Source organism: Tamandua tetradactyla, chromosome 8 (genome assembly GCF_023851605.1).
Source record: "Tamandua tetradactyla isolate mTamTet1 chromosome 8, mTamTet1.pri, whole genome shotgun sequence".
In the NCBI taxonomy this organism is placed as follows: domain Eukaryota; kingdom Metazoa; phylum Chordata; class Mammalia; order Pilosa; family Myrmecophagidae; genus Tamandua; species Tamandua tetradactyla.
The window spans coordinates 54,896,473-54,920,165 of record NC_135334.1 but is presented as its reverse complement, the minus strand read 5'-3'; the positions used below and the strand labels follow the sequence as shown (position 1 = coordinate 54,920,165).

The following is a 23,693-nucleotide window of genomic DNA, read 5'->3' as shown; positions in this document are numbered from 1 at the left end:
GCTTTTAAAAAGGGGAATTTAATAAGTTGCTAGTTTACAGTTCTAAGACCAAGTCAAGGTTCCAATTAAAGCAAGTTTATAGAAATGTCCGATCTAAGGCATCCAGGGAAACATACCTTGATTCAAGAAGGCCCACGAAGTTCAGAGTTTCTCTCTAAGTAAAAAGGCACATTGTGAACACAGTTAGGGTTTCTCTCTCACCTGGAAAGGCACATGACAGACATGTCATCTACTAGCTTTCTCTCCTGTCTTCCTGTTTCATGAAGCTCCCCAGGAGGCATTTTCCTTCTTCATCTCCAAAGGTCTCTGGGTGGTAGACTCTGCTTCTCATGGCTATGTCATTCTTCTCTGCTTTCTCTGAATCTCTTTTTCTCCAAAATGTTTCCTCTTTTATAGGATTCCAGCAAACTAATCCAGACCCATCTGGAATGGGTCGAGAGACATCTCCACCTAATCCAGTTTAACAACCACTGTTGACTGAATCACATCTCCAGGGAAATGATCTAATTAAAGTTTCAAACATACAGTGCTGAATAGGGATTCGAAGAAATGGCTGCCTTTATAAAATGGGATTAGGATTAAAACATGGCTTTTCTAGGGTATAGATCCTTTCAAATTGGCACACAGACCAAAGAAATACAGAAGAAAGGAAGCAATAAAGTTATTGGAAAGGACTTAAGTGTTCGTTTCAGTCCAGAATCAATGATACTTTATGAACTAAGCCTCAAAGTGCCGGCATGCTGCTTTACTGGTCCTTCATGCCAAGATCAAGATCAGTTCTCAAAACTAAGATAATACAGCCTGGGGTGGAAGCTAAAGCCCCAAGATGTGGGGAAAGAGACTTGCAGGGGCTAGAAAACAGATTAGTGCTTATATACTTTGTGTTCACTTAAGTGTACAATGAAATAATTTTGTTTATCTTATCTTAAATTCATAGAATACCTATCCACCAATCATAATTTGCTTTTGTTTATCTTTTTCATTTATTTACTATCCTGATCAGAATATCATGGAGTTTTTTTCTCCATTTATTCTATGATGCACATCATCAAAGGTGCCAGAGGGGGTGGCAGTTAAGTGCTCTTTTCGTTTTTTTGTTTTTTTTCTAATCTAACACACAGTTTTAAAATCTTTCCATTTTCACACCAAACCAGCAACAACCCCAATTTATTTTACCATTTTTCCAATTTGCACATTCTCCTTTAGTCGGATATTGGCATATTGTTGATGGAAATTTTTTCTTATTTTATCTTTAAAGAAATGTTACTGCATGTCCATCATATTTCTAGCAAAGGAATTCATTTCTTTTTTTTTCTTACCTTATTTGATGCAGACAGACAAAATGAACACAGTTTTTCCTCTTCAGTGCCTTCAAGATATCAGGCAGCTAATTTTTTAGTTATAAATAGTTAAAAAAAATAATAACGCATGCTTACCTGTGTTCAGGTAGCTCCGTCTCCCCATAAAAATCAATAAGCACCCCATTGCCACAATGCCACACCCTCAAGATAAATTAAAAGGTACAAAAATAAGCTGAAGAAGCAATTAGAACAAAGTGTCTTGGGACTTTGTTCTCACTATAACACAAGTGTACTTTTCTAAGATTTATGAGGAACGTGGATGGTTTTTTCATTTATTTTATAAGTCAATAGCCATTGACTTTGCCAGCCCCACTCAGCTGGAGAAACTAGTAAATACTGCTCAGTGTCTGTCTGACCCACCTTCTACATTAGGCCTGACAGGCGTAGGTAACCTATGTGAAAGTGTTTCTCAATAATGACTGCATAAATCAATTGAGCACTTTTTAAAATACCAGTGTCAAGGTCCAGATACAGAGATTTTGACTTAATAGATACAGGGGCCTGAGAACAAGCATTCAAATGTGTTGAGAACCACTGTTTCCATGCTCTCAATGAGTAGGTCTAAAATCAGCAGTAGTTGCATAGGATCAGATGTGCCAAAAGTAAATTCTTGGGATAAATCTCATTTGGTCATGGTTCTACTTTTTATGTGCTGCTGGATTTGGTTGGCGAGGATTTTGTTGAGGATTTTACATTATATTTATATGAAATGTTCTGTAGTTTTCTTATGATGTCTTTGTCTCATTTTGGTATAAGGATAATAATGGTCTCATAGAATGCATTGGGAAGTCTTTCCTCCTTTTCTATTTTTTAGAATAGTTTATGAAGAATTAGTATTATTTCTTCTTGAAATGTTTGGTACAATTCACCTATGAAGAAATTTTCTTTGTGGACAGTTTATTATTATTATTACTAATCCAATCTCTTTGTGGGTTATAGTCTATTCATATTTTATATTTCTTCTTTAATCAGTTTTGGTAGTTTATGCGATTTTAGAAATTTGTATGTTTCATGTAAGCTAACAAATTTATTGGTATGCAGTTGTTAAGGGTAATCCCTTTTAATCCCTTTTAATCCTTTCTATAGCTGCAAGTTCAGTAGTAATGCCCCCTCTTTCATGTTTGATTTTAATAAATTAAATCTTCTTTTTTTTCTTGGTTGGTTTGTCTAAAGGTTTGTACATTTTGTTGACCTTTTGAAAGCATTAACTTTTAGTTTTTTAATTGCTTTTTTATTCTCTATTTTATGCATTTCCTTTCTAATCTTTATTACTTTCTTCCTTTTAATTGCTCTGGATCTAATTTCCTCTTCCTTTGCTAGTTTCTAAAAGTCATTGGTTAAGTTATTGATTTGCTACCTTTTTCTTTTTTCTAGGCATTTGCAGCTATAAATTTCCTTCTGAGCCCTGCTTTTGATGCATCCATAAGTTTTGGATGTTGTACTTTTGTTTTCATTTATCTCAAAGTATTTTCTAACTTCCCTTTAGAGTTCTTCTTTATCCTATTGATTATTCAAGAGTGTTTTGCTTAATTCCAAATACTTACTAATTTTCTAAATTCCCCTCTATTAATTTCTAATTTCATTCCATACTAATCAGAGAACATATTTTGTATGATTTACATCTTTTTAGATATATCGAGATTTGTTTTATGTCCTAACATATGCACTGTCCTGGTGAATGTTCCTTGTGTTCTTGAGAAAAATGTGGTATATCCATAAAATGGAATACTATTTTTCCGCAAAAAGCAATGAAGTACTGCTACATGCTACAATATGGATGAACCCTGAAAATAGTATGCTAAGTGAAAGAACTCAGACATAAGGGGCCACATATTGTATGATGATTTCATTTATATGAAATTTCCAGAGTTGGCAAATCTACAGAGTCAGAAAGTAAATTCACACTTGCCAAGAGACTGGGGAGGGGGCAATTGGAGACCAACTATTAACAGATATGAAGTGTCTTTTCCAGGTAATGAGAATATTCTGTAATTAGGCAGAAGTAATGGGTGCACTGTATAGTGATTATACCCAAAATCACTGACTTATAAACTTTAAATTGGCGAATTTTATGTTGCCCTAGGACAACTTTTCACAAGTTATGCTTTTGTCTCTGGAGAGGAGCTCCTCAGAGCTCCTCATGATGTGATTCCAGAAGTGAAACGTCAGAATCCTTTTTTTTTTTTTAAAACATGCACTTAATAGCATTTCAATATATGATAAAGACACAAGTAGGAAAAGGCTCAAAACCTACTTAGATGGCAAATCCAGAAATACTGCAATGGCTCTAGGATACTCACTTATAAACCCCTGCATTAGATGATAGCTTCTTTGTAAGTTCTCATATTCTGTGATATGTGTGTATCGGGTGATTTCTACCTAAAAAAAAAACTCTTCTCTCTCTTTCCTAGGAGAAATCACTTTTTGTAAATGCCATTTTCCTTCCACTGCTTCAAGAAAACAGCTTATTAGCTTTTTCCTCCCCTTCTTTGCCTCCATGTGGGTCCCTGATAACTGATGTATTTAGTGCACATTTAATTTTGGCAGACTTCATTGATCCTTACATAAGTTTTGAATCTAGACCAATTAGAAAGACAACAAGGCTTCTGAGACATTCTTATACATTTTTTTAAAGAATAGATCTAGTAATGTTTTCTCAACAAAGTAGAGATTTTCCAGTGTTTGGGTACAAAGAGAAAATGTTAAAACTTACCCTTACTGAAGCATGCAAGTTCACATTTAAAAAAAAAAAACGAGGAAATCATAACTCAGTGTTTAGTTTATTTGGCTCCACAAGCAAATACCATGAAATGGGTTGGGTTAAACAATAGGAATTTATTCACTTACAGCTTGTAGCTGGGAAAAAAAATCTAAATCAAGGTGTCATCAAGGTGGTGCTTTCTTTCTGAAAACTGTGGCGTTCTGGGGCTGGCTGCCAGCAGTTCTTGGTCCTTAGCTTGTCACATGGCAGGGCACATAGTGGCATCTGCTGGTCTCTCCCTTCTCTCCCAGGTTCCATAACGGTTCTGCTTTCTTGCTTCCTGTGGCCTTCTCCTTCTCTTTCTAAATTTCACTCTGCTAAAAAGGACTCCAATAATAGAACTAAGATCCATCCTGATTGGGCTGGGCCGCACTTTACCTGAAGTAACGTCATCGAAAGGTCCTGCTTAGAGTGGGTTCACACCCACAAGGGTGGATTAGATCTAAAGACAAGTTTTGCTGGTGCACATGCAGCTTCAAACCACCACACTTGGGCATGAGGATTATGTGGATTTATTAATTCTCAGTGTCCTGGAGTATATAAGTAGTGAGAAGAGAGGCTTTAAACAGGGCGTCCATTACTCTTACCTTTAACAAGAAGAAAGTGGTGGTTAACTGGGCCCAAGGAGGAACTTAAAAATCCTGTTGTCAGTGTCCATTCTACCCCTCAGAATTCCTCTCACCACTTAACTGTGGACTGAAATGTATCTCCCAGTTTCTTGATGTTCCCTGATGACATCCTTCTCTTTTCATAGCTTTCACTAATAACTTGGAGAAAGCAAAAATAACCTGTAACAACTTCGGAAAATTATAGAGATTTCAAAGTTTTCACTGTCAAATCTTTTTCTGAGACGCCTGATTGCTCTTTTTGTCTTCTACCATTTGTGATCTGTTGCTCGTTTGCAGAAGCTGGTTCCACTAATCTCTCCCCCTTCTAATGATCATTCCTTAGAGCAGGAAGTAGGAACCTTTCCGCTGTGTTAGCTCCCTTCCTATTGTAAAGATTCAAAACAAACAGAGTACGTTTGCCTGAGGTGGAAATTTATATTTTTAGCCCCAGATTGGGTGACACTGAGATCACTGACCACTGACTGTTGTTGATGTTTCCCAAATTAGAAGGGAATACTACAGAAGCAGAAGGGGAAAGGGACTTAGAAATATTGGTAGGTAAGGAGTTCGGCTACAGAAAAACATGAAAAAAATGGGCAGTTGAGTATGCGGTTAGCTAACTATTTTAGGGCATAACACAGAGAAAATAATGTCATTTTTCAGCTGTTGGTTTATCTTTCCTTGGACTCCTTCCTCCTAGCAATCAGAATCATTTGTTGTGATTAAGATGTCAAGTTGTCGGCTCCAATTGAATCTCCTTTTTGAAGGATGTTTTACATTATCTTCTTTGTTCATTAGGCTAGAGTTCAGCACATCATATTTTTTCTCATCTAAATTTCCAATGATATTGGTATTATTACTGCATAAGTTATTTGTGTATTGCAGTTCTGTATGCTTCTATAATTGTACATCATAAATATTCTTAGGCATGCATGAAATATTAGCTGTTTATTGGAAAGAAGCATTTGAGATTATAGTGAATTTTCCATCTCCCAGATGGCAATGCCCGGTGTTCAAACATTTGTGACCCTCCTTGATATCTTGTTTCTTCTACAGAAACTACTTTGATTTTTCTTGCATTCAGTGTAGTCAATTAGCACTTACCCTTACCAGACAATATGCATTGGTCTCCTACCTTTAATCTCTTCAGTGAACAATCCATTCTGCAGACTGCTTCTATATAAATATATCTATGCACAATTTTTCCATCTTATTCTCCTACTCAAATGACGATAGTGTTTCATTACATATGAAATAAATTCATCCCCCTTAGACTGACACCAGAGCCTTTTGCAATTCAATTCCTCTCTATTCACTTTTCTCATTACTTCATTTTGTAATCCATATGTGCCAAACCAAACTATTATTTTTTTTCTTATTGTATGTTGTGAAGAAGAGGTGGAAACCAGTTATGTCTGGGTCAGGCCTGGGTGTTGATGAGTAGAATTCTTACTAGGAATCCAAGATGAAGAATGAGGTGGCTCTTAGTGATTTTTATTAACAGGGACTCCAAGTGCCTAAAAGGGAATTTAAAGATATTCTAATTCAGCTTGAGGCTTGGGAAAAATGGAGTAACAGAATTGTAGACTTTGTGCAGCTATGCATGCAAAAATCTCTAGACATGATGTAGGTTATTAGATATATAAATAAATCCAGAATTTCTCTGGATTTCCATCAAAACTTGTCAATTCCTTATGAAGCCTAGAGTGTTAGAATGTATGCCTGAAGCGTCATAGGCCCAAATGGTACTAATATTCTTTTATGGGGAAGAAATAGTTCTCATCCCAAATGAAAGAATTTTCCACCTGTACATCTAATAGAATTACGGTTAAGTCTCCCATTGTAATCCTCCAAAGCAGGTGAAATTTTTCACATTGGGGGAAAGAGTAAAGCTGTTAACATCATACTAAAAGCTGATGCTTAAAGCCTTGGGACATGATACAAACAGCAGAATTCAGAGATGATTTGGGAAACCAGAGAGTACTGTCTGGTGCCGATAGCAGGAAAGTGGGGTCAGTGAAAGGGTACTTATACTAATTATGTCCACCCTGAACTTATTCTAGGTTATGACCATGAATGATGACTTTTACAATATAGTACTTGAATATACCTTTACATTAGGTACAGGTCTTCAGGTCTTTGCTAAAGTAAAGCTTTAAAAGGTATAAATGGTATAAGTGGCTTTCTTCCCCAAACGCACCTTGAGAGAAGGACTCTGCCTTTTGCAGCTTTTTATCACCCACTTTACACTGCCTTGTACGTGCTTTATATTCAATAACTCTTTTCTGAATAAAGTGTTTAAAGAAATATATTATATATATGTATATATTCCTCATTCCAAGAGGACAGATTCTGGAATCCCTCTGGAGTAGTTGTTAAACGTATTTATGGAGTACCAGCTGTGAACAGGCATTGTTTTAGATTCTACACATGTAGCAGTGAATAGATTAGGTTTCCACTTCTAATATAACATGCTACAAAGTTTTATTCAACTCAAAATCTCTTTTCTAACATTCTTTCTATTTTCCTGATTACATCAGAGAATCTGCAAGTCATCCAGTTTAACAGTGTGTGTGTGTGCATGTGTGCACGTGCGTGCGTGTGTGTGCATGTGTGTGTGCGTGCGTGCATGTGTGTGTATGTTTGCAAAGCAGACAATCAGCAGCACTTGGTGTCATGGAAAGCATCGAGTGCTACAGACCTAGGTTTAACTCCTACTGCCCCACTTATTGACTAGATGAATTAAGGAAAGTTACTTAAATTTCCCAAACCTGCTTTTTATTTGCTGGTTTCTTTGTGCTTTAATGGGAATACTGCTATGAGGCAGTACTTTTTAAGGCTAAAAGCTGCATTTAGACTGCCTGGTTTTAATCCTGATTCTGCCACTTGCCACTTAAGAGCTATATTACTAGTACCTCTCTTGTAACATTGTTGGAAAATTAAATCAGATGATAATGTATGTCAAAATCCCCATCATAGTACCTGACACATAATAAGTACCCCCCAATGGGAATTATTACTGACTGACTAGTTGTTTTCCATTATTTTAAGAGCTGAGGAAACATCACTCTAGTGGGGAATATCAGAAGTAATGGAAAAGTTCATGCTAGATGAAGGGAAATTTTGGCAGGAAGAGGGGCAGCATAGCTGTCTTAAGAACTTAACTTATGTTTGCCTTATTCACTTTTGGTCCCCTGACCCACTATGATCTCAAATAGATGGAATTAATTTATTTTGATATTTTAATATAATATAACATGTAATATAATGTACACACCAGCTATAATCATATTTCTGAAATTCAGATTTGATCGTGGTCATTCCATATACAAAGTACTTTGATGGTAAATTAACTTATGGAATCAAGCCTACCTCCCCCACCTGGTATACATAAATCCTTTCACAATCTGACATTTCTCCACTTTTCCCATCTCACTTCCAGCTGATCATGCACTATTCTAACTTCTGGCACACCAAGCGACTTTCATATTTCAATTATATCAGTGCCCAGGCTCCTCTGTAGGTCTGAGCTTTGAATGCAATGTCTTCCTCATGACCTACTCATTCAGCTCAAATGCCATCCCTGCGTGAAGCCTTCCTTGACAACTCAGGATAGTTTTAGCTGCTTTTGCTGTAATCCTATAGGTTTTTATATACATGCCTTGAAGAACAGCGTGTGGGTTGCATGACATTTTATGCTTCTCTGTACCCTAACATGGAGTGATATTCATAAGGCTAGAGGCCCTTCCTATCCTTTCTTTGAACTTGACTTGAAGTAAGGCATGAAAAGATATTTAATGGACAGGTGGATAGGTGACTTAGTGAAGTGGGCAAGGTAAGCTTTATTATCACCACTTCATGGGTAAGAACACTGAGGCTTTGAAGGGCAAGGAATAATATTCAAAATTAATTGCCCCCTTGCCTTACTTACATTGTCTAAGGGAGCTGATCCTTTAGGACACCTTTTCAGATTCACTCTGAATCTCACTTGATTTGAGTGCAATTTCTAGCTAATGCAGTGGCTCTCAAACTTGGGTGCATATTGTAATCAAACGGGATCACAAAGACTTGCTTTTATTCCACCCCCAAGACAGCACACAGCAGGGTGCTTGTCATTTAATGATACTCTTAAATGTTTATGGGAAAGCAAGAAAAACAGCAACAACAACAACAAAAAACCTTTGAAACTACCCTACTTTCTTGCATTTTTAGTTCTTTAATTATTTTGGTTCATTTTCACTGATATTTTGGTTATTATACTAAGTTTCTCCAAGTTTCATCATTAGCTTAAGTGATTTTAATCTGGTTTTAACTCCTTTACTCATTCCCCTGAGGACATTTTCGCCCTTTTCCCAACCAAGCGGGGAGTTGTAGAGTGTGCACTTGAAATTATAGTCAATTGAGCTTGGCCACACTTGAATCTCTCCGCTATATTAACAGACTTTTCATTTGTAGCTATTCATCCCTGACAATCTATGCTCTTAAAGTATCAATTTCCTTTAAAAGCATTGTTTTTCAGTGAAAACTTCCAAATATTCTCCAAGCATGTTCTGTTATTAGTCAGGAGCATGAGGTAAAAAAACAAACAAACAAACAAAAAAAAAAAACTGCTGGGATGCTGTTATTTCAATCCCAGAGAGAGGCTACAAGTTTTTCTCTATAGTCTCAGCAAAAGTAGGCCATGAGGCCATATATGTACTACCTGATACCCCTTTTGGGCCCCTCCCCCCAAATTCAGTTATTGATTTATTCAGTTACACATTAATTCAGAAATAATTATGCCTGATTACTTAAAATCCTTCTGCAGTGCCTCATAGTTTTCAGAATAATATTCAGACTCTTTACCTTCCATACAAAACCCTACATTATCTGAGTTAAGCAACACATACAACCTTCCCTCCAGCCCCACTGAACTACTTGCATAAGAAACATATCTCTGGTCTGTATCCTTCATGCATGCTCTTTTCTCTTTCCAGAACAGCCTTTTTCCTTCCTTTGTTGCTATCCATATTTCAAAGCTTAGGTTCCTACTGTGGACCTCCTTTCCTGGCACCACCCATCCACCACCCAATCACTATCTCCTCTTCCTCTTTCCAAATGGAATCAGCAGCCCTGCTTCTCTCAGGGCATTTATATTATGCTGTGCTGAGTGGCTAACTAGACTGTAACCCCTTTGAGGACAGGGATGGTACTTCATTTGACTTTGTATTTCCAGCACCTGGCCTAATGTGTATTATATGCCCGGCACTATGCTAAGTGGTGTGGGTCAGTGAATGATAATAGCCACAGAGAGAGCCAAGTCAAAAAGCATCAGGATCTCTTGGAGCCTTCCTTCTCCCAGGTCCCATAACTAACCGCTAAATGAATGATTCTTAAAATACACAGTTCACATTCTCTTTGAGAGTGTGATTAAAACATGGACTCCTCTCAAGAAAGCAACTTAATTCTCCCAGATTTTACATACAATATATGGAGGGTTGTGAACCATCTGAAGTCCATCCTCCAAGCTAGTGGGCATAAACTGTGATAGATATCGGGTACAAAATAATCAATAAGAACATCATTGCTGTCGATGATTTTCCCATATAATTTTGGAGAATAACACATAATCAAATAATTGCAATACAATATGACACACGTAAAAATCAAAGGAGGGTAACATTAACTCTGACTGACCCGACCCTTGTAGAACAAAAAGATGTGGTCTAAAATAAAATGTTAAGGAAAACCTATGGAAGGAAAACTAAAAAAAACAAAAACAAAGTAATTCTAATTTCAATACCAATACTAATAATAACAATACCTACTCTATGCTATACATTATTCTGTTATATTATATATTAATCCATTTAATACAACAACCCCTTGAGATAAGTACTATTATAATCCCCATTTTATTAATGAAGCTACTGAAGCACAAAAATGTTAAGTGCTTGCCCAAATTCACACAGCTGTTAATGTTACAGCCAGTAGTTGAACCCAAGCATCTAGCTCCAGAATCCTTTCCAATTTATGTATTTTCTAAAAAGTGAGAAATAAAATTTACTGGCATACTTAATTGGTAGGACACCTCCATCAGACTCTTGGTACACTAAAATTCTCAACGAGAAGAAATTGAAAATCTCTGGTCTGAAGGAAATAATATTGGCTCCTCACATTAAGCCACAGAACAACTGGTTTCTGCTGGGTACAAGTATAGCATTGACTATCCATTTCTGGGGCTCATGTTAGGGTCAGGTGCCATGCCTCATATCATCTACGCCTCACAGCTCTATACATTTGTTACTATCCACATTTTACTGATGAATAAACTGAGGCTTAAGGAGAATATCCTCTTACCCCTTGCAAAAACCAACACCAGGAATTTGAAGCAAGGTTTTCCAAGAAGTAGTTTTGGTGTTTCTGGCCCCTTTTCTTGCCCCCAAACCCCAGGGCCAAAGTTAGGACTTACAAAGACCCAGTATAAGTCTTTGCTCTAACAGGTTGAAATTGGATTTTTATCATTAGTCTGTTCATCCAGCAGGGAGTCTTGTGTTCACAGCGGGATGTACTGTAGCTTCTCCCTCAGCTCTGTTCTCCAGCCTACCACAGTGAATGTCAGCTGCATAACACTCAGCACATTCAGATTCACTTCACAGGCACTGACTGATTTCCCCTCAGGAGGGTATCCTAAACTAGTTGTTATGGATAGGTCATGGTGAGATCCATAATCCCCTATCAATGCTACCTCTCCGTGGCTGACTTGCAACCTACTGAGCCAGTCTTGATCTATAGGTCCTCGTAGAAAAGGGTTTCAATTCCAAAGAGAAAATTTTCATGTTTTTAGACTATAAATTCTAGCATTTCACAACCATGCATTTATCCCTTCTCTGCATTCTTGAGAGATTTTGTAATAAAATCTTGTCCATTCCTCAGATGAAGTGAAACGACTGAAAATGTGTAGTGTATTGTTTAAAAATGCTTGCTATCACTTGAAGAAAACATTCAAATTTTGCCCATCTTTCTTTTTTATTCCCAAATTACTTATATCTTCATGTTAGTGGGAAAAGACATTAAACTTGGAATTTGAACACCTGGGGTCTATCGTGAACTCTGTTATCTTAATATAATTGCAAAAGCACGCAAATCTAAGATGGAATCTCAGATCATCTATTGCTTTCTACTTGAGATACTATTGGAAAATTCTTAAAATCTCTGACTCAATTTTCTCATCTGTAAACAGGAATCTGTGAAACATCTCTTTGGTTAGCAGAAGGCTTAAATAAGCAATAAATATTAAAGATTTAGATTATAGAACTTGCATTATTGATAATTTATTATCTTGATTTAAATTATAAGCTCAAGAGAGCAGCATACATTATCCTGTAAATGTCTGCTGAATACCTACTAAGTGCCAAACACTGAGGAAATAGATCTAAATAAAAAGACGTGGTTCCTCAGTTATTTGGCAGCACTCATATCCCTGAATATACTTGTGCTTGATCTGGAAACTAGCATCTGTTTTCTGTTCCTTTTGTGCCCTGTGACAAATCAGGACTTCAGCTGCCTTCAGGACAGGACTCCTGGCCAAGGAGAGGGCAGAAACTCAGGGAGGGATAACTGTTGTGTCAGAGAACAAAGCACAGATAATTCAGTCAGAACCGGGTTCTTATCTTAAATCAGCAGCTTACCAACTTGGTTCGCTACTTCCTCTCTTCTATCTTATTCTTGATTGGGTATGATTTCATTCTTTTTCTCCTTTGTTATATTTGCTCTGCTGATGCATATCCTTTTCCTGCTCTTCCTGTACTTTATTCTTTGATATCCTTGGGTATAAACTTTTGAGTCCTGAGAGTCCTTTCAGCAAAGGAATAAAAGGTATATAATACGTAAAGAAGGCAGGTGTATATTGAATTGCAGCTCACATTTCCAGATAAAACTCAAGCAGAATCTCTTCCAAATGTTCTTTGGCCTCAGAAGCTGAGAATTGTAGAAACGTGTACTCACTACTGCAGTAACACTCCCCTCATCCTATGTAAGCCCACACACATCAAGGGTATTTAATATAATTAGTGAGAGTGGTAGTCAGGACCAATGGATTCTAGTCCTGGATGTGTTATTAACTAGCTGTGACCTTTGGGTTAATTTGTTTTCCTTTTTAAACCGAGGGGATTGGAACAGAAGAAAACATAGACTATTGCTTTCCAGGCACTGGGCCAAGCATCTTGTGAATGCTGTCTCATTTTATACTTGAATATTATGACTCAGATTTTCCTTATTTCATTTTTGTTCTCATGCAAACATCAAAGTTAACAGTACTGTTCCTATTTTTTTTTTTTTTAACATGGGCAGGCACCAGGAAACGAACCTGGGTCCTCTGGCATGGCAGGCAAGCGTTCTTGCCTGCTGAGCCACTGTGGCCCACCCTGTTCCTATTCTATAGATGAGTGTGCCGAGGCTTATGGGAATTCTCTGATCAAGTATAAAAATGGAAAAGTCTATTGTCATTGAACAAGTAAGATTTGTTTCAACAGGTACGAATTTGAAAACCAGACTACAAGAAGAAAAAAATAATACAAAAATATGGAAAAAACTGGAAACCACTGAACTTTCTATTACATAGCTGCAATTCAATAAATTCAGAGTTACTGGAATTCCAACTCTCATTGTACATTACCCATCTGTTCTTACATAGAGCCTATGTTTTCCTTTAACATGTTACTCATAGTTGTTTTAAATTTCCTATATGCTGTTTCCAACAATCATATCATATCCGAGTTGAGTTCTGATGATTGGTTTCTCTCTTCAGTCTGTGTTTTATTTTCTTGGCTTTTGCAATGTCATCATGTTTTTATTGGAAGCCAGATTTTTAAAATTGAGAGTTAGTAACTGAAATGAATAGACTTTATGTTAATCTAGCAAGGAGTCTGGCTATGTTTAATGTATGATGCAGCTTATAGGTGCCACTGGCTTCAATTTCCCCTGGTGTTTTTGTTTTTGTTTTTGTTTTTTGGCTTTGGACTTCTTAAGTACTCCTCCTTAGAGAGATTCTGTGTCATGCAGCTCTTTTAGCTGTGATCCACTGCTGTTATACAGGAATTTTGTTGGTATACTTGTTATGTGTGGAGGATAAGTAATGTTCTGTAACATACTGATTACATCTTAGTTCTTTTAGTGAGCCTTTGTTTAGGACTGTATGTGATTTCCAAAACTGTTTCTCCAGTTGTACAGAGAAACTGCCCCCCCCTCCCCATACTGTCCCCTACTCTCTTCCCTGGCTGTGGCCTTCTCAATCTATTTCCTTAATGACCTGACCATGTGAAAAGACATAAAGGCTGAAAGAGGCTGGCTTTGGAGGAATTCCCTTCCTCCAGTTGAGATAAGGCTCTGCCAAGTCCTTTCTCCTTGATTGCAAGGCTTTGTTATTGTGAAGGATCCAATGGTTACTCTTCCTCTTTCCCTGCCAGATCCAAGAAGAGATTAGTCTTGAATTTTCATCATGAAAACACAGTAGGGTTCCCAGTGGTAAACCCATGAATGTGTGGGAAACCACCTAAAACTGTGGCCCCCAACAGTTTCCAATTATGGTCACTAGTCCATATCCAGTCTCTAGCCATATATCAAAATTAACATTTTAAGTGTTTCTATCAGTTTATGAATCCAGCTGCTCATGGTAAGCAGAGCATAACTGTTTGCCTCTGCATACATTTATCTCTAAAGGCAGTTTGCCATATAACCTCATTTCTCTGATGGGTCCATGAAAATCATTGATTTTCAATTCGTCCTAATTTTTTTTGTTGTAATGATGAGTAACCCTAGGATCTTCACATGTCAGAGCTGAAACCAGAAATCCCATGTTAGCTTTATCTACAAAAACATCCATTTTTGTTTCCATCTGTAAGATTTTTATCTTTTGCCAATCCTTTATTATGTATTTCACCATTGCTCTGGCTTCCAGAAAAATGTCTAGATATAATTTAAATGAATTTTTGATAAGTTTTTTTTCCCACAATGCCAGTATGATTATCTAAGTTAATCATTACTATTCTGATGTGAACCATTCTAGACATGGCTTGATGAAATTAACTGAAGATGAGAACCACTGATGAAGAATTTAATCAAGATTAATACTTTCATTTTAAAAGGTTAATAAGGTAGCTGAGCACATTAATGGTTTCATCCATTTAAAATGCAGTACTAAGAATCAATGTCCTCGTCCTACCTAGGTGTTTGAGTTTGTTAAAGCTGCTGGAATGCAAGAAGTGGAATGGCTTTTAAAATGGGGAATTTTTTAAGTTGCAAGTTTACAGTTCTACAGCTATAAAAATACCCAAACTAAGGCATCCAAGGAAAGATCTCTTGATTCAATGAAGGCCGATGGGTCCAGAACACCCTTATCAGCTAGGAGGCACATAATGACATCTGTTAGCTTTCTTTCCTGGCTTCTCATTTCATAAGGATTCCCCAGGGGTGTTATCCTTCTGCATCTCCAAAGATGGCTGTGTGGACTCTGTTAGCTCTTTCCAAAATGGTTTCCTCTTAAAGGACCACCTTGAATGGATGGAAACACATGTCCATGGCATCCACCTAATCAAAAGGTCCCAACCACAATTGGATGGGTCACACCTTCATGAGAACAACTTAATCAAAAGATCTTACCCAGCAAAATTGAATCAGGGTTAAAGAACATGGCTTTTCTGGGGTATACAACAGTTTCAAACCAGCACACTAGGTTGAGAATTTTTATTCTTGGCAGAAACAAGAATATTTATAAATTGAACTATAGTGGTAATTTTTCTCAATTAACGTATGGTACAATTTTTGCCTCAAGTGCTTATCTAATGGTTCATTATGTATCTAGGTTTTTGAAATCAGTGAAATTTTAATGGTAGTGGATGAGGGATGAATTTTCAGATAGTGTCCTCATGAAAATAAATTTCCTAGTTGAAAAGACATTGTTCAGTACAAATAAAATGTCTTATAAAACATATCTATGATACAATTCCCTTTTTGGTTAAAAAACTGTACTGTTACATACAGATACTTTTAAAACTAATTATAACAAAAATGTGGATCAATGATGTGATTTTTTTTATCCCTTTTCGTTGTTTGCATTTTTTGAATTACAAATGGTGGACAAGCAATACTTTCATGAGGAGAAGAAACTCATAGAATTAAAACAAAAAGACTAATTCATAAAATTATAGGATTTGAATAGCACTTGGGGTTTATTTGTTAAGCCAATTCCTGATTTCTTCAGTTGCGGAAACTGAGGCACAAAAAATATAGAATCTTCCTGAATCCAATGCTTTCCCATTTTTGCCTGTCAGATTAAAAACCATCCTTAAAGACCCAGTTCAAATAGGCATGCCTTTGACTATTATATCATATCATATCCCATGTCTCTAATTGTAAAGTCCTTCCAATATAACAATAGTAATGAGGAGGACTATGAAGGGGAAGAAAATTGAAGAAAGACAAAAATTTTGCTTACCATTTTTTCAAGGACTCAGCTATGTGCCTTACTTTTAATGTTAATTTTAAACTAATTTAATTTAATTAATTGGCTTAATATTCTTAATTAATCCTCACAACACTTTCATGGTTTAGGTATTAGTCCCATTTTGTGGATAAGGAAAATGAAAGTCAAATAGGTGAAGAAATTTTACACATCTCCTGTTCTAGTCTGATAGCTGCCAGAAAGCAATATATCAAAAATGGAATGGCTTTTAAAAAGGGGAACTTCAGAAGTTGCTAGTTTACAGTTCTAAGGCCGAGAATATGTTCCAGTTAAAGGAAGGCTATAAAAATGTCCAAATAAAGGCACCAAGAAGAGGTTACCTTCACTCAAGAAAGGCTGATGTGGTCAGTGTTTCTGTCTCAACTGGGAAGGGACGTGGAGACCATGACACCAGTCTGCTAGTTTTCTCTCCTGGCTTCTTATTTCAGGAAGCTCCTGTGGGGGCATTCTCTTTCTTCATCTCCAAAGATCGCTGTCTGGTGGACTCTGTGGTTCTCTAAGTCTCATGGCTCTGCTCAGCACTGCTGTGGCTTTCTCATGGCTCTAAGAAAGGGCTCTCTCAAAAAGACTTCCTCTTTTAAAGGATTAATGGGTGGAGTCACAACTCCACAGAAGCTATCTGATCAAAAGCTACCACTTACAATTGGGTGGGTCACATCTCCATGGGAACAATCAAAATGTTCCCAGCCAGCAATACTGAATGAGGATTAAAGGACATGGCTTTTCTAGGTCCACCACAGATTCAAACCAGCATATCCCCCTTGTCACTGTCAGCAAAACTCAGGTGTGTATATCTCCAAAACTTAACCATATAGCAGGTACTCTATAAATGTACGTTGAATAATTGAGCTAATTTAGGGAACATTTGGTATTGATGGACCAGATTTCAGTTTATCAGTGGCCTGCTGATTCCTCAGTTAATTTGCAAATAAGAACCAACATTGACAACAACTAGTGTTTCAAGTCCAGATTCTTTTCTTCATGAATGATCATATCTGCTGCCATCTGGCGTCCTTGTTCTCTCTTTATGGTACTTCTAACTGTCAAAAATCTTTCTTCAACATTTTCTGTTTTTCTTTCTTGAAGTATCTTCTCCTTCCCTTTTTGACACCACCCTTTCTACCGATGCACTAACCTTTTATTTCCTAGTTTAAATTGCACTGTTAAGTAACCATAGCTTACTTATTTAGCATTTTCATAGAAGTTACCACATTGGACTATGCCTTTTGAAACAGTAGGACAGATATTATCATTCCCATTTTAAGGATTAGGAGGCTGAGTCTCCAGGAAGTTAAGTAATTTGCTCAGAGGCACACAGTTATCAAATAGTAAACTAGGTCTCATACTGAGTGCTCTGACTCCAAATCTAGTTTTATTTCCCTTTATGTACACATGCTGTATAAATGCAAAGCCATTCTCCTTGTCATGCTTTAATGATCCATTATTAGTTTTCCTATAGCCTGAGTTTCTACTCCATTCTTACTATACTTCTTTCCCTTAATTTTTTAGCTTCTGTACCAGTCAGAAATTTTAATTTCATGCAACAGAAATTAACTCTGATATAAATAAAGAAAGAATTTGCTGAAGGGTTCACAGAACCATGGAAAAGTAGGCTCAAAACCAGTTAGAAGCAAGGGAGAAGAACAGCAGTTTTTCCTGGTTAGGATGTCCCTGGTCAGTGGATACATCTGCTGGTACATCTGTCCCTGCTGCCCCTGAAACTGGATGTTGTTACAGCAACTGCTATTGCCCACTATTAAATGGCTTTCCATTGTCTTTGTTTCTTTGTGTCACTATTTCTTATTTCAAAGTTTTGGGTAGCATGTCTGATTGGCTGAGTACTGACCATATAGACAATTGACCAATTTCACAGGAAATTGGGAAACCAAGTAGAGGTATTTTTAACCTTTATTATGGGAGAAGAACTCTGCCACTGCCAAGACTCATTATGCATGCACCTCCCCATATATATCATGGGGGTTGAAATAATAGAAAGTCCTCCCACCTCTTAAAAACACCAAATTCCAGTACTCTTTCCAATTTAATTTTGTATTTTCTCTCTTTGGGCTGACTCTCTTTGGGACAAGGAGTATATTTAATTTATAACTGTGACAACAATTGTCAGTCAACCAATAATTACTCTTGCTCTGTAGCATTCTCAAGGATCTAAACTTCTCAGGTAAGTTGCACTAATCTAAGTAATTCCTTTTACAAAGTTGTCCTCTAAAATTTCTTTCAATTGAGTGAGCTTCTTCAGGGCCTAACAGCATGAATTAGTGCTTACAAAATATTTTTAAAGTGTGAAAAATATTTGGCATCTTTCTATGTCTTGGGGATTTTAATAAATCCCTTATTATTTTACTTTAAGCATTTCAAATTTTTAATAAAAATATATTTTGAATCTGAATAATCCTTTTTCTTCAGTATTTTTGAACAGTGGCTCCGAAGATACCGTCCTCGTCATGAAGTTTATCCAGAAGCCAATGCACCCATTGGACATAACCGGGACTCTTATATGGTTCCTTTTATACCTCTCTACAGAAATGGTGATTTCTTTATTTCATCCAGAGATCTGGGCTATGACTATAGCTACCTACAAGACTCAGGTATTCAATTTATTTCATTCAGGTGAATTGCTAATATAGTGTAACCTGTTGCTTTTCAGAGAATATAAACCTTATGTTTCTGCAATATTGTCCCCAACCCTTTAAATTGGGAAAGTTCTTTAAAATAACTAACTGATCACTGATTTATTATTCCATGAGCCAAATTCCAAGGATCCTTACATTCTTACTCATTATTATGCTTGATATGGGACATTTTACACTTGACCACCATGCAAAGAACACGAATTAAAAAGAGAAAACAGGTTTGAGACATGGCTCCATGAGCTGACTATGGTGTTCAGTTCCCTGAATCTAAGTTTATTCACTTGAAATATTGGAATCAGAAAACCACAAAGAATTTTTGTGAGAAACATATGACTATGATATGAGAAAGACCCAAATACAGGGTGGCACAAGGTAAACATCTAGCAGTTCTGTAATCTTCCTTGGGAACTTACGGCTAAGATTACCAAAAAAGTTACAGAAATCTTTATTTTAAGCCCAGTTGTAATTATTATTACAACTATTACCATTTCCTTTCCCCCTTTTGGCCCAGAATGTGTTGTCGATTTCAGGGTGCCAAAGCCAGGCTCATCCCTGGGAGTCATGTCCCCTGTTGCCAGGAAGACTCACACCCCTGGACATCATGTTCAATGAAGGGGGGAGGGAAATGATTTCACTTGCAGAGTTGGTTTTAGAGAGAGAGGCACATCTAAGCAACAAAAGAGGTTTCCTGGAAGCAACTCTAAGGCCTACTTTTAAGCAGTCTTAGCTTCTCCACTATAAAAATAAGTTTCAGAAGGGCAAGCCTCAAAATTAAGTGCTTGGCCTAATTTTTTGAGAGTCCCTAATGTTTGCAAGAGTGCCGGGGGCTTTTCAGAAGGGAAAATTTAATAGTTCCATATTTTCCTATTTCTCCATTTGTCAAATTCTCAGAAGTGAAATAATTTTAGACATGTACATAGTCATGATTAATCACTCCTTTTCGAACTGTTTGCAATAATTTTTCTATTCACTTAGACTGAGAACTACACAAACTCCAAATTGATATTTTACACACCTATTCCAAGTGCCAAAAAGTGTCTGGGATGGGTGAAATCAATTAATTGGTTTGACTGCAAATAATGTGTATCATGAAGGGAAGTACCTCTTAACTAATATAAGTTAAGCCTGATAGAAAAGTGTTACCCTCTTTATACCCAGGTCATTTTTAGATATGTATTTAAAAACATTTTTCAATTCTTCTCTCCTGCTAGGTACTTTTCTAAGTGGTATTATAAATTTATTTGTTCTTTCTACGTACATGTGTTGAATATCTACTATGAACAAGGCATTGTGCTATATGCTATGAATACAAGGATAAACAATATACTTTCCATCTCCCCAGGATGTACATCTTAAGGGAAGAGAGAGACCTAAATCAACGACTTACTTAATTACCATTTATTTAAGGATGTACCTACCTCTGGTGGTCAATGAAGTGACGTTTCATAGGAGATCAGTATGACACGTAGATGAAAAAGGGAAATAAGAGTTTATCTCAGAAGAAAGAGTAGGTGCTAAATTGACAAGAGGCATGGGAGGCTATAGATCCTACAGGTGTTCATTATAGATTTTGGTTATGTTGTTAGAACAATGGAAGCCATTGATACGTTTTAAGCAGGACATGGCCAAATTTCCGTTTTCAAAAGATTATTGTAGAGGCTGACCAGAACAGGGAGTGAGCAGACGCCTCTGTCCCCTTCCCCTCTCCTGGCCACCTTCTCCGGGAAGCCGGACCGGAACTATGTGATCCCGGAATCTACGGCGCTATCGCTGCGTGGAATAAACAGTAATCGCGGAAGCTGAATCTCCCGGAACAGCAGCTACAGTATCAGGAGCAGGAGCAGGGGTGGCAGTGGCTGCGGCCGCGGTGGGGATCGCGGTGGGGATCCCTACAGTCACCTCCCCGTCCCTGGGAGCGGGAGGAGGAGGAGGAGGCAGCCGCAACGGTGGTAGTAGTAGTGGCTGGACTAAACAGGTCACCTGCAGGTATTTTATGCATGGAAGGAGATAACTGTCGCTATTCACGTGATCTCTCTGACAGTCCTTATGGTGTAGTATGCAAGTATTGTCAGTGAGTGGACTCTGTTTATGGAGACCACTGCAAATAAGAGCATAGCAAGCCATTGAAACATGAAGAAGCAGCTGCTGCAGATCTAACTGCAAAATCATCCCTTGCTGCCTCCTCAAGTCTCTCTCATCAGTAGTTGGACAGCTTGTTGAAATGAGTGGGGGTGAAGCCGAGTCAAGAAATTCAAACTTTGCAACTATAGGATCAGGAACAGAAGACTGGATAATGCCATTGAGTTGGTTCCTGGGCAACCCTACTGTGGCTGTATTGCCCCTTCCTGCACTGAAGCATCCCAGCAGGTGTCAATGACCAAGGAACAATCAGAGAAAGAGCAAAATGCTGTGGAAGCAAAGAAGCAGCTTCGCCCCTATGCAGCAGTGGGAAAGTGCCAATATGGGCAGAACTGTGTGCATCACCATGGAGATTCATGTGATATGTGTGGGCTGCAGGTCCTACATCCAATGGATGCTGCCCAGAGAGCACAGCATATAAAATGTTGCATTGAGACCCATGAGAAAGACATGGAGCTCTCATTTGCTGTCCAGCCCAGTAAGGACATGGTTTGTGAGATCAGCATGGAGGTTGTCTATCAGAAAGCCACCCCCAGTGAGCGCTGCTTTGGAATTCTCTCCAATTGCAACCGCCCCTACCGTCTAAAGTGTATTCACAAGTGGAGGAGTGCTAAGTAATTTGAGAGCAAGCTCATAAAGTGAGACTCCTCCCCAGTGTTCATTTGTGCTTTTTATTTTGGGGTAGAATTTAGTATCTTGTACCAACTTTCAACCAGATGGGCCACATTTAAATGCATGCATTTTATCTTAAAACTGGAGTATTCTAATTGGGATTTCTTTGTGTTTCAGCTAGCTTCTAGGTTAGTCTCTATATCTACTTTTATTTCAGTAAGGAAACCCTATGTGTCAGTTGTAGAATCTTCATGCTTTTTCTGAGGAGATTGTGTTTAATGGATTAACCAGATTAGGCTCAGTGAACAAATTTACCTAGCTCTGAATGTATTTTTCTTGATGTTTTACATTTTCCGCTTTCTTATACCATCTATTAAGCTAGCCAACGATCCACCATCCTTTAAAGATTGTTCTCATAACTGAACAAAACTACATATTCTAAACAGAGAAAAGTTACAAGAAATAAATTTATTTAAATGAAAGAAAAAAAAGATTATTGTAGAAAGTTTTATAGCAGTTACAAAGCAGATGCAAGGAAGTTGGTGAAAATGCTATTGCAACTGTCCAGGGCAGAGGTGAAGGTGGTTTGAAATGCAGTGGTGATGATAGGAAGAGAGGTAAAAGACGTAAAAATTTTGATAATATTTGGAAGATAAAATTTACAGATTTTGATAAATAGTTTAAATATTGGGTAAGGAAGAAGGAAGTGTTACAGATGCCTTTAAGCCTGTGAAACTGGTGACTGCAGTGCCATTCATTGCAACAGGAATGATAGGTGGAGGACCACACATGGAGGGAAGCTCATGGTTCTATGTGTGATTGGGTAAGAATGGGTGATATGAGACTCTAGGGTGAAGCTACCTCTGGAGCAGCTGGAAGTACAGGTCTAAAACTCAGATGAGAGGTCTGGTCTAGAGATGGTAATGTGAGAGCCAACGGCATATAAATTGAAAAAATAAGTAAGTTGGTAAATTAATGAAATGAAATATATTTGAAATATTTCATCTATTTACAATAATTTATATATAATTGTCAATTTTCAGAGTTAATTTTAGAGAGATTCAACTTTGAAATAAACACCAACGAATGTCTTTTTACTGTCCTCTGAATTATTCTGTGTTTTTGCTTTTGTTTTACTTTCAGGGAGTTGAAAATTTGTCTCTGTTCATTGCTAAACTTTAAATTTCTTGACATAATTTAATTCAAGTGTTTCATTATTCATCCTTCAGGTACTCATGTTTATAATTACTTGAGTGTTTTCTGTAAAAAGGCATCTGATGCTGACATTTGTCAAACATTTTCTCATATAATCAAAGCCAGTGATGCTTTTAAAATTTGAGTAGCAGGTGATTTTGTTGCATACATAACTGATGCAAAAGTGTGAGCAGAAAATTTTGGCAGTGAAACACTATGCTATGCCATCAGTATTGTTGATAATGTAATTCTGCTTTCTGTATGGTACTTCTTTGTGAAGACCTTCCTTCTTTCTAGCATATTCTAAAAGCCCTGAGAATTTAAAGGAAAACATGAGAAGGGGAGACCACATTCATGGTGACTGGAACGTTTCATTCTGCAGCTGGGATTAGATGAGACTTCAGTTTTTCATGGATGTGTTCGATAGCGGTGCTTGGCTATGTCTACACCAGTGTGCCTGCTGTTCCTTCTGCCTGGTGACATGTCACCAGTGCCACACCCTCAAGTTCTAACTTATTCCACTACTCACTGCAATAATCTTTTTCTGGGCTGCCAACCCTGACTTCTTTAACAGACTTAAGAGATTTTTTCCGATGTTTCCATTGTATCTTTTCATACTGTTATTAGAACAACATTACTCTTAAAATAATGTGTTCACCTGCCTGATCTTGTAGGTATTCTTTCCTTCAGGGCAGAAAGGAATTTTTCGTTATTTATCTTTTCATTCTCAGTACCTAGTCAACTCACTGGCATGCAGTGTGCTTCAGTGAATATTTGTTTTATGAGTGAGTGAAGTAACAGAAGAAAGAGACACAAAACAGATAATAAAACAAATGAGATGTCATCAAGATGGCAAGGTAAGACATC

General features: G+C 37.4%; 1 protein-coding gene and 1 pseudogene across 1 annotated transcript in view; both read left to right on the top strand.

Annotated features, from left to right (window-relative positions):
* The window catches only part of TYR (tyrosinase), a 98,991-nt gene that overhangs the window by 65,083 nt on the left and 10,215 nt on the right, over nucleotides 1–23,693 (top strand). The window contains exon 4 of the mRNA XM_077112073.1: nucleotides 18,655–18,836. Within this exon, the coding sequence (XP_076968188.1) occupies nucleotides 18,655–18,836 (182 nt within the window). The remainder of the gene's footprint in view (nucleotides 1–18,654; nucleotides 18,837–23,693) is intronic.
* On the top strand, nucleotides 20,340–21,662 carry LOC143643886 (E3 ubiquitin-protein ligase makorin-1 pseudogene; annotated as a pseudogene).